At 40.4% G+C, this 12229-nt stretch overlaps 1 protein-coding gene across 4 annotated transcripts in view; it reads right to left on the bottom strand.

Moving 5' to 3' along the window:
- CAMK1D (calcium/calmodulin dependent protein kinase ID) overlaps nucleotides 1–12229 on the bottom strand; it is a 252128-nt gene that overhangs the window by 76682 nt on the left and 163217 nt on the right. For all 4 annotated transcript variants that reach the window (XM_090134801.1, XM_090134793.1, XM_031616048.2 and 1 more), the window contains one exon: nucleotides 2985–3123. In XM_090134801.1, coding sequence (XP_089990927.1) covers nucleotides 2985–3123 — 139 coding nt within the window. The remainder of the gene's footprint in view (nucleotides 1–2984; nucleotides 3124–12229) is intronic.

The following is a 12229-nucleotide window of genomic DNA, read 5'->3' as shown; positions in this document are numbered from 1 at the left end:
TAGTTCCAACCCTCTGCTATAGGCAAGGACACCTCTCTCTAGATCAAGTTGCTCAAAGCCCCATCCAGCCTAGCCTTCAAAGCTTCCAGGAGGGGGCATCCACAACCTCAATGGTTCCAGTGTCTCTCCACCCTCACAGTAAAGAATTTATTCCTAATATGTAGTCTAAATCTACCCTCTTCCAGTTTAAAGTCATTTCTCCTTGTCCTGCTGTCACTACCTGCCCTTTTAAAAGGTCCCTCTTCAGCTTTCCTGATATACACGTAGAATGTCTTCTTGTTCCCCTACATGTCCCTGGCTGGATTTAATTCTATCTGGGTTTTAGCTCTCCTAACCTGATCCCTGGCTGCTTCGATAACTTCTCTCTAGTCCTCCCAGGTAACCCATTCCCGCTTCTGCTCCCTATAGACTTTCTTTTTGTGCTTAAGTAAGTTCAGGAGTTCCTTGTTGATCCATGGAGGCCTCCTGACATTCTTGCCTACCTTCCTTTTTCTCGAGATGCACTGCTTATGGGTTTGGGGGAGACGGTCCTAATACTGACCAGCTTTCTTGGGCTCCTCTTCCCTCCAGAGCTTTCTCCCATGTCACCCTGCCAAGCAGTTCCCTGAAGAGTTAGGAGTCTTGTCTCTTGAAGTCCAGAGTAGCAAACTTGCTGCTCATCCTCTTTGACACCCTAAGGGTCTTGAACTCCACCATTTCTTGGTCACTGCAGCAAAGGCTGCCCTTGAACTTCATGTTACTCACCAGCCCCTCCTCACTGGTGAGGACAAGGTCCAGCATAGCACTTTTTTTGTGGGTTCCTGTACCACTTGGACGAGGAAGTTGTCCAAGGACGAGGAAGCATTAACATTTTTATCATGATATCTTAAGTTCAATGGTTTAGGTGGCCTTTATAATGCCCTTCTGACTGACCTGCAGCCCTTTTCCAAACTTACGCCATCCCTTGAGCCCTCGACTCCACATTTTTTCTTAATGCCCTCCCTGGTGCCTACATGTGGTTGGAACCTTATAAATTTCAAAATTCTGGCAGCCATTCCAGATTGCAGAACTAAACAGGAAAAGCATGTTTCTGATACTGATCAGCTGCTGGTGAGGTAGAGTTGGAATTAAGAGAAAGACAACTGTTTTCTAACGATTTCTACTCACTCATCTCAGATCCCTCATTTATTCATGTTTAGCAAGACCAATAAATCCACCCATTTGAAACTTAAACCCGCTTAAAACTTATTTAAAGTAATTCCACTTTTTATAAAGTGAGCTGGTTAATTCAAGAAGCATCAACAAGATGGCTTTGTATCAAGCAGAGCTGCTTTATCCTTTCACACCTTTTGCCAATCCTGGACTTCATTGGATTTCATCTGCTGCCATCTCTTGCTAATTTCTGCTGTGTTACTGATATCAGAGACTTGGAGCACAGATCTGCTTTTCCTGACTACAGCAAGTACTATTTTGGTATCTGAATAACACATAATTGCAATAAATAATCGTAACAGATATTTCAAGGGTTGTATTTTTACAGAGTGGATTCTTTCCCAGAGTTTCATTTAGGGGATCGCAATTTGAAACTTGCACTTATCTTGATAGTTTGAAACCAAAAAAAGCCTTATTATGTTCCTATTTTAGCCATCATGGTATGTTTGTGCTAATAGATATTTCACAGCAGGTGTTCCTCATATACCATGTTTTATGAGTCATTTTAACAACAGAAGAGCTACTGACAAACACTTGCAAACAAGAAGACAGAAAAAGAGCTGGTCTTTGCCCCAAAATATTGCTGAAGAAGGACATTTGTTTCATTTAAATTCATCATATCCTTCAATGAACTACTGAAGCAATTTGTAGATTAATCTACTTTCCAATTACAATATGTCATGTTTTATTATGGGAACGTTTTATGGGAACAGCCCTCACACAGCAAAAAGATTCACACTGGGAGTAAATAATGCATTAAATTTAAAATTGCACTCAAAATTAAAACTATACACAAACATCTTTGTGGCTCATGACTCCTCTGATGTTCATTCAGTCTTTATATATAATTTGACCTATTTTGCCAAAATCCAGTATACGTGAGGACAGCTCAGTGCTACAGCATCAGCACTCAAAGCCACTCCTGTTTCTGGCATCCTTCCAAAAATTAAACCAAAAATGTTGTCACCAATTCTTTAGTTTAATCTTTAGCTTTATTTTGACATTTGTATTTTTTTTTTTCTAATGTCTCCTACTGATTTATTATTTAAGATGACTAAAGACAGAATGGTTTAGCTGTATACTATGAAATCCAGGCTTTTCTGCTTGTCCTAATGACATTTTAAAATATGAAAACAATTTAGAAATAATGCTTGCTTGTTTTCACTGTAATTGTGGTGGTGCTGTTTTGGTTTCGTTGTTTTTGTTGTTGCTGTTGTTGTTTTGGTGTTGTTTTTTTTTTTTTTTAAACCAGAAAAGCTGAGGGCTTCTGATATAATAACATGGTGCAGTTGAAAGGATGGCTATCTTAAAATCACATTGTCACACAGTGTTCCCTAGAAGAATTCTTGCTGTGAAAAAGATCTCCAGAAACACTGGACTACATAGCAGGATGGGAAATCATTCAACTCTCCCATACAGTTTATTTCTATTAATAATCTTTAAGTAAGAGTAAATATAGCACAGCAAACCTGCAAGATAATGTGCAACAGTAAGCACTTACATCCCAGCTGAGTTTTTTGTCTTAATGTAATGTTCTAGACTTTAATGAATGACTTCTTTTCCCAAATCATACATGCAAAACACCTGTTGACTCTAACAGCATTGACTGCAAGAATTCTTATTAAAATCAATTGCAGTTGAAGGATATGTAACCTTCAGAGCATCCTTCTTATGGTAAATCCTTACAGAAACATCCATCCACAGGGGAGGCTGGACTTGCACGCATTACACTTGCATAATTACACAACCTTCATTAACACTGATTGGAAGACTAGGTCAAGTTGTGGTCATACCTTGAGGTCTCTGTGGACAATGCCCATTCGGTGCAGGTAGTAGACAGCATCCAGGACCTGTCGGATCAGGGTGCTGGCATCCTTCTCAGTGTAGAACCCTTTCTCAACAATACGATCAAAAAGCTCTCCCCCAGACACCCTAGAAAACACAATGGCATGTAGAAGCATGAGGATGTGCTTTGTAATGTGCTTTATAACTCCCTCAAGAATGGTCATGGACATGCTATAGCCACAGACAGTCCAAACGCACGTCTGGAGCTCAGGAGGTTCCTCCATTGTCCCAACAAGGATTTGCTTCCTCAAAATCCAAGGGAGGGTTCCTATCCCAGAGACTAGAGGAATAGCAAAGGGAAAAAAAGGAGAGAAGAGGATAGGGGAGCTCCAGAGGGAAGGGTGAAGAAGTAGTATTGGTGAATTCAGCTTGTCCTTGCCTGCTGGTGCCCACTGAACACTGTAAGGCTTCTCTCTAGCACGAGCCCTTGGAAGTCATGTTTTGAATTGCAGAACGTGGCCTGGCTTTTGTCCTTTTTATCCATAGGTGTGTGAAATGTATTCTGTATCACTACCAGTATCTATAGAGCATTAGCAAATTAGCATTTATCCATACATAGAATCATAGGCTAATGGAATGTCCTGAGTAGGAAGAGACACACAGGAATCATTGAGTCCAACTCCTGGCTCCACACAGCACCAACCTAAATTCAAATCCTACATCTTGAGAGCATTGTGCAAATGCTCCCAGAGCTCAGGCAGCTTAGGGCCATGCCCACTGCCCTGGGCATCCTGTTCCATGCCCACTGCCATCGGAGCAGGACTGTCCCTTCCCTCACCTGGTGGCAGTGCTGGGCCTGGTGCACCCCAGGGTATGGTTGGTCCTTTTACATCCAGAGCACACTGCAGTCTCAGATTCAGTTTGCCATCAGCCAGAAGCCTCAGATCCCTTTCTGTGGGGCTGCTCTCCAATATCTCATCCTCCAGGTTGTACATATACCCGGAGTTGCCCCAGATGTAGCATCCAGCACTTGCTCTTGTTGAACTTCATGTGATTGGCCATTACCCAGCCCTCTAATTTGTCAAGATCTCTTTGCAAGACCCATAGAATACATGTATGTTCATTTATCAGCAGCCACAAATCCTTTAGTCAAATGAGTCTTACTTGAGCACAGTCTCTGTCTGGCACTGATAGCAGGCAGTTATTGACGAAGGAGCACAGATTACGAGCACAATTAATCACCAGATGACATAGATGGGAAAAGGATTCCACTACTCAAAGAGGAAAGAAAATAAAACCTTGGCATCCCACTATTTAATGTCTTCTATATTATGCTTTTTCTCTGCCCTGCTAGAAACAACACATTCTGAGCCCAATCTTAAATAAAGAATGGACACATTAAAATTCCCTAGAGGGATATTGGGGGAAACAAAAGAGGAAAGAAATGTCTGAGTAATTGAAATAATAAAACTGTCAGCAAAAAAACTGCCCTACGAGGGTAAATAAAATATTTCCATTTTAACAAGCAAAACCTATTAAAAATAAAATGAATGTGATGTGTTTTTTCAGCAAGTTGCACCACTTAGCATATCATAAATAGCACTGTAAAACTTTCTTTAAAAACAAACCCAATAAAGGAAAGTAATAAATGATTACAGTCATTAAATACATATGGACTGGGAGTTTGCCATTATACAAATAGTAGGTAATTCAGCCACAGCCACTCCAGGCAATAATCAGCTTGAATAATGCCATGAAGTCACTTCCTAGGGAAGTTTGGAGCCTGAATGGAGGAGAAAGTTACCACTAAAAATGACCAAGTTCAACTTCTAAATTGAAAAACAATCTGGAAAGAAAAAAAAAAACAACAATTAACAACAGATAACCCCCCTATTAAGAACTAGGCAAACAAACCAAATAGCCTGCTAAAATACTGACATTAAACTGAAGTTCTGCTGGAAAGGTGAAGTTCCCCACAACTGAAGTTCCCCCAGGAGACCCATGGCATCTCCAGTGGGGCTTGCAGAGAAGGGCCAATGTAGCCATGCCAGGCTGACAGTGGAGCTAGGAAAGCCCTAGTATCATACCAAATTGGGGAGCCCACGAGTCTCAGCAGAACAGGGAAAGAGGCACTGCAAGTGGAGGATGCCTCAAGTGCCATCACACAACAGACTGCTCTGAGAGCACACCCTGAACCCACATAGGAAACCTTGAATCAGAAGCCTATCTTACCTAGTTTTATAGAGTCACTGAGGCTGGAAAAGACCACTGAAATCGTCTAGGCCAAACATCAACCCACCCCCCCTATGCCCACTAAATCATGTCCCTCAGTGCCATATTTACCCTCTTTCTAAACACCTGCAGGGAAGGTGATTCCACCACCTCCCTGGGTTTCTCACAAAAGGAGTTGTACCATGTGTATATAGACATGTATATACCTATATAGATGCACAGGATGTTGCTACAAGCCCCTCTTAGCCCTACACTCCTTGCATACCCCATAGCAACATGATGGGTCTTGCCACAGGAGAACAATCACAATCTCTACCTCACCATTCAGAGAAGGCAAATAGTGTTACTGAATCTGGCTCCTATTAGCTGGCTGTCTTTTTATATTTCCCCCTCAGCTCTTTTGTTTCCCATGGATTGACTGCACTGAAAATTGGCCCACGCAGTAATTAATACGACTGAACACAGCACATATCCCAGTGAAAATGCCATGCCTGCTGTCTTGCAATTTGAAAGAGCTGCTTTAGTAGGTACTGATTTACTTTAGGTGCATTCCTGCTCAACGAATCTCTTTCCACATTCAGAGAGTACTTCTGTACACATTTTTCCATTAAAATGACCAAATCCCCCATCATTCCAGCCCCTTCTCCCTTCCCCTCATGCCTCATTCTTTAATCAAAAGCTTTTCCTAGTAAAATTTAGCTCAGTGGATCTACTGTACCCGGGCTCAATCTGTTTATAATTTTCTTTAAGCACGCGGAAAATATTTTCAACCTCTTAAACGATGCACTGCAAACCAGAATGTAATCCAATCTATGATACTATGATGACTCGATGAACCACTGGAGAGCTTGCTTATCCAGAGTGTTAACAGCACCCCAGGTACACACAGTGAATCGAGGGACTCATGCTCCCATTTACTTGCGTACTATGCTATGGTGCATTGGATTTGCATTATGTTTGCACTCACCTATAAAGTCACCCTTGATGTGGACAAGTATCATGGTTGGAGCTCACCTCTCAGGGATGCTCTGCACCCAGAGCTATGGGTGCTATTTTCCACATGGAGCTTTTGTGCATAGGGCTATCCTTCAAAATCAAGTTAACTCAGTCATGCCACTGGGAATGCTGCTCCCTGCATGATGCCTAAGGACTACTATATCAAGAGCAAGCCAGCAAGAATCAGCTCTAGGAGAGCATCTGGGTTCTTAGCTCATGGTGGAATTGTGTCCATTAGTCTAAAGCTGGTCTAAATCCCAACCCCCTCTGTCTCATCAAAGCTATTCAGTTTCCAGGTGGTTCCCTACCAAAGTACATGAAGTTCACCTGGCGCTTCACAACAGCTCAAGCTGTGATCTAGCCTCTGGTGGACAAGTCATTGAAGCACCACCTGGGCTAGAAGAACTTGTTCAGAAAGGCAAAGATATTCCTAGGGACTTGCAGGCATAGTTTATAAATGCAGATCAGGGATGTGAATGTAAGAAGGATGATCTCTGAATTTAGAAGCAAGAGGGATCTGAGCTCAATATGAAAGATAAGTAAAATACGAGCATTACCCAACAACAGTGAATAGCTTACTGGTCAGAAGTTAAACATTCACAGCTTCCTACAATATAAGTCAGGAAAAGCACATACCTCAGCCCCTGGGCATGAAGCTGGGAGTGTGAGGTGAGATAAGAAAGACCGAAGGGAATGTTTCTAGGAAGTTCTGCCTTTGAGTATTAGTTTTCTCTAATGAAGGAATTCTTATTAATACAAATATTTCCATTTTAAAAAATTATTTTGCTTTTAATGGAGGGGTTTTCTGTTTGACTTTAAACTTCCTCTGCATTGTGAAAATGCATGAGAACCAGAAAGCAAACTTTTCTATTTCACCATTTGAAAGGAAGGAGAAATTGGCTGCCCTCATCTCATTGTTCAAACGATGTAATGCATAAAAAGAAAATGGGTAAACAGATTGATAGATTTTAGACCCAGGAAGGAACATTATGGTTATTCAATCTGACCTCTTGCAAATCTAAGTATGTAATTAAAATTCTCCTTGAGGCCATTTCCTATGGTGTTAATCAGTCAAGGGCATATATTACTAAAGAAATACTCTGTCCTGCAGAAACTTGCATTATTCAATATATATCTCAGAAAACTGCACCAGCTTTCACATTTGCAGCACATCATAAAATTCAGCTTGACTGACGCATGGACTTTTCCTAAGTGTAGCTTCAAACCATTCCCCTTAAAATCTAATAGTAACATAAATGTATGCTCTAAGGCCACCAAAGAAAGGATGTAGGATTAATTTTAGCTTATTTTTCTAGAATATTCTTGTGTGCACATGGTAGAAAGGGTTGGATGAGTGCTGGCATGCTCTCCTTTGACAGCACTATTCAAAACAACATTGCTGTGGAGTTTATTCTGGAGGGCAGACGCTTCAGCTCTTCATCACTCCTACAGTGGTGGCTATAGCAGAGTAGTGCCTGTACCAACACTTGCCCATATATTTTCCCTGCACTGTTCAGGATATGACCCAGCACATCATTGCATCCAACAGTGCCTAGCAGCAATCACCTGGGAACACTGGTGGGGAGCAGTGGCACACGGTTCTCCCTACCCTTAGATTCTTTTGCAGAAAACTTTGGGTAGAAGTGATTTGTGAGCTTTCAGAATCAAACTGTTCAAAATAATAATGTTTCTTCTTTTTTCTTTTCTTTTTTTTTTTTTTTGTGCATTAAAAGTGCTATATGACACTTGCTGAGCAGCAGTAGTAAGGTTGTACTTTGGAGAACAGACTTCTGTTTCCACTGGGGCAAGTCCGTAAGTCCCTGGAAAGCTCAGCTCAGATTTGCTTAGGGCTGTAGTGTTGCTTGGCAGTTAAAATCTTTGGAGCCAAGATTTTCCTTCATAGAAACCCTACTTTGGAGCTCTTTTAAACTCCATGATTTTTTGAGGTCATTGCTATCTTGTGTTATTCAAAATTTTAATCTGCGGTCAAGTACTCAACACTGAATTCAAAATTTCCCCAGCTCCGTCAGTGGTGACGAGTGGGACAACACTAAGAGTAGGCAAATGACAACGGGCCCCAGGTTTTTAAGACTCCTGTGATTAAATCTTACTGAACAACAGTTTACAGCAGCCCTCTAAGTGTCAGCAGCTGCTATTGCTGTTTATGAAGCACGTACCTGTAGCAAAGCAAGCTGAATTGATAAACTCCTGTATTATTTAATCTTAAGGAATACTGTAGCAAACTTTCACATCTCTACCACTTCTCTGAGGTCTGCAACTTCTATGAAGGGCAGAAGATGGGGCAGTGTTAGCAGCTTGGTTACACTGGAGTGTGCTCCTTGCCATTTAAGAAAAGGTCTATGGATATGTCCACAGGTTGTTGAGGCCACTTTTCTTCATCACTTTGCATTTACTAAAAAGGCAAAACTGAAGCTTGGTATTGGTGATTTCCACCTGTGCCCTACGTATCAGTCAGTGCTTAGATTTCATACATCAGGGGGGTTGGAACCAGATAATTTTTGAGGTCTCTTCCAAACCAAGCCATTCTATGACTGTACAATTCTATGAATCCTTATAAACAATGGAAGCACCATGAGATTCACTGTAAAAAAAAAAAAAGGCATTTAAAGAAATTTTGTTAGAATAATGCACAGTACGCATTAAATCAATCAAAAATTCAGTGTTGAAGATGCAATTACTCCTTGCTTCATGTATTTCCTTATGTAAGATGTCAGTATATCAGCCCAAGCACAATCATCCTGCTCGTTGTATGCATGTATTTACATGTATGTGATTTTGTTGCCTCAGTCTTTCTCACTTTGCTTCTGAAAAACAGAAGAGTAGAGCTCTGTAGAAAAACCACACAAAATATGTTTTCCAGTGTCTGGAACAATGTATTTCCTAACTGCCGTCATGTTCCTCAAGTTCTCCATAAAATAAATGGATGGTAAAAATCTGGAGGATATTCCTCACCTGACAGCAATTTAAAAGTAGGTCAGGTTTCAGCACTAATAGGTTGGGTTTGTTTTCCTTTTGACTTGTTTTCCAGTGGAAACCAACCTCAATGTCCTGCCAGCATTAACTATGAGGAACAGACCTAAAAATAATGAGAACCAAGCTAACTGAAAATGGATTCCATAAATTATGCAGCGTACAGTAAACAATTACGAAATATAAGATGAATGCATTAGGAAGAATTGCTCTAAATACCACAAAAGACCACAGAAAAAATACTAAAGCTACTGTCAGTCAGTGCTTAAGCAGTCCAGCTTTTCTCTGAATAATGCACAGAAATTTTCTTTCTCACAAGTAAGCTTGCAGGCACACATCATTTGTGGAAAGAGATGATGTTAAAATAACACTGACTGATACTTGTCTCAATGCAGAAGTTGCTCTGAAGCCTCTTCTACTACCTGTATCTCATGTAAATTCTATTTTTACCTAGTTTTTCTATTGGATACATAGACTATGAGTTGTTTCACTGTTCTAGGTGAGCCCAACGGGGGAAAATCTAATTTGAAATGAAGAAGTGCAGTCAAATGATCAAGATGTATTGTTGCAAAAATTAACTTTACAAGCAGTGAATAGAAACAATACACAGGAAGCTATATATTAAGCCAAAATGACCAGCATAATACAAAATTATATAGGTGTTATTTTATCAAACTGTTAAAACTGCATTTATTAATTTGCTTTTTAGCTTTTGAGAAAGTGTGAAGAAACTTACGTAGTGAATCAATAAAGAAAACGACACGATTCTGGTTGGTTATAATGAAGCGTTAAGAAATCTGCCTGTAACTGAAGGTAATACAAGGAAAACCCCCTTCCATTGTACATGCACAACTTTGGGATACACAATAATAAAAATCAGGAAAGAAGTTCCTTGAAATGCTCTGTGACCACAAGAAAGCAAGTCTGGAAGAAAACTAAGTGTAAAGAAGAAAATAATTTCTTCCTGCAATACCCACATGTTCAATGTTTTGACAAATTTCATCTCTCTCAGTGTTGCAAGTCTACAGAATAAACACCTGTAAGTGAGCTATCACTCTTGGCTCCTTCAGCCAGGGCAAAGGAGGAATTTCTATTGTGCTGGGTTCACACTCTAGGATGTGACAAAAAGAAATGTCCGTCTCTGTGTCCATTTGCACACACCTCTCCTTAATGATCTTTAGGGAAAAAAAAGTCCCAAAGATGCTTTGGTCATCTCATCAAGGAAAAGCACAGTCAGACTAGGAAAGTAGAGAGAAGAAATAACATGGGGCCAGCCTACATCTCCATGAAAAGATAGGACAAATTCACAAAGAGTTGACAGAGGAAATAGGATAGAGCTCTTCCAAAGAATTAAAGGAATGAAAGATGAAAAAGAGAAATGTAAGGAATTATTTCACAGCACATATGAGAAATGGCAGACCTGGTGGAACTAGCAGGTGGCAGAGTTAAGGCAGAAGCCTTTGTCATCAGAGGAATAATCCTGGAACAGATAAATCTTTGGTATGACCCAATAAAACATCGTTCATGTTCTTATATTTTTGTGCTCATCAAATTAATTATTGAATTATTCAGTCAACTTTGGCCTGAATGTGCTTACCTACATTAAGGGAGTCTTTTGATTCACTCATTTAAAATCAAATATGACAGATTCATAGATTATAAGCCATTATGATAATCCAATCTGAACTCAGACAAAACAAAGAGTACAATTTTTGCGTTAGATCCATAGCTCCTGGCTGGACATCTGGACAAAAGACTATCATTTAGCAGAGTATCCACGCTTGACTTGGAAGATATCATTAATCCCTTGTCTGCTTTATCCAGCAGTTAATTACACACACTGACTAATTACATTAAGTTTCTTCCCAGTGATAATTTCTGATGTGCTGTCATTGGATCACTTTCAAGATGGACTATAGGCTCTTTACACATATTAAAGCAACATTACTCTTTTTAGGTATTCCTACTCCTCTCTGATATTTCTGTCCCAAAATGATATTTACCAGCTGCTTTCATAGCCTCTGCGAAGTGCTGCTGAGAAGCAGAGTGTATATACAGTGATGCTCAGTTCTGGTCCTCAGTTTGGAAATTTAGAATACCATGTTGAACATCTTCACTTACATCTGTATCAGTAACGCTTTGGCCATTCCTGGACAGGATACAGAGCAGTACTAACTATCTGTATTTCAGTACTGCACTGAGTATAACCTAAATAAAATATATATGTCTGCAATTATAACTCTCTTCTGAACATCATTTGTTCACTCCTACACCTTACTATACCTCATGATGTTTATCTCATTGCTGTACAAACGAAATATCTCCATTTTCTAGAACAGATAATGGATTTTTCCAGTTTTGAGTGAGATTCCAAACTGAATCCATAAGCTCCATATTTATTCACAGCTTGACAGCTGCCTCCTCCCACTAAAACTGTATTTCCAGGCTGTGTCCTTTGCAAGATAAGGCACAGTAGGGGCCAGGAGGGGCCTGCTGATTTATTGTGGTTTGATTGGCGGGTGGGCAGCCCAGATATTTTCTCAGAGTCTCAAAAAACGATTTATGATGCAGATGCACAAAAGAGATGTTTTCTCAAAAACCAACCAACCAAGCAACAGAAAAGCAACTGGTCCTAATTCCTTGATATACTTAAAAAAACCCACCACACTCTGCCAAAAAAAAAAACACTCAAGTTGGTCATGTGTGCCACCAAGGAGCTATTTCTGCTCTTCAGTTACCCTGGGATGAGCTCCTTAAGGAGACTGTGACCATGGTGTCTCCCACAGGACATGGGAGAAAAAAGTGCCATCAATGGCTAATAAAGCCTTAGGCAAAACTAGCCAACAAGCAGAAAGGATGGCCTTCAAAATTCTGGGAAACCACCAAGGGAAAGCAGCTGGGCATGGAGAAAGAAGGACAGTTATTGGAACAGGCTGCCCAGAGAGGTGGAGTCTCCATCTCTGGAGGTTTTCAAGAAAATAAATGAGATGAGGCACTGAGTGGTCCAGAGCAATCACAGGCATGTGCTGATGGT

This window comes from Phasianus colchicus, chromosome 1 (genome assembly GCF_987193195.1).
Source record: "Phasianus colchicus chromosome 1, bPhaCol1.hap1.1, whole genome shotgun sequence".
NCBI classification, from domain to species: Eukaryota; Metazoa; Chordata; class Aves; order Galliformes; family Phasianidae; genus Phasianus; species Phasianus colchicus.
The sequence above is the reverse complement of the archived record's forward strand: the minus strand, read 5'-3'. Positions and strand labels throughout refer to the sequence as shown.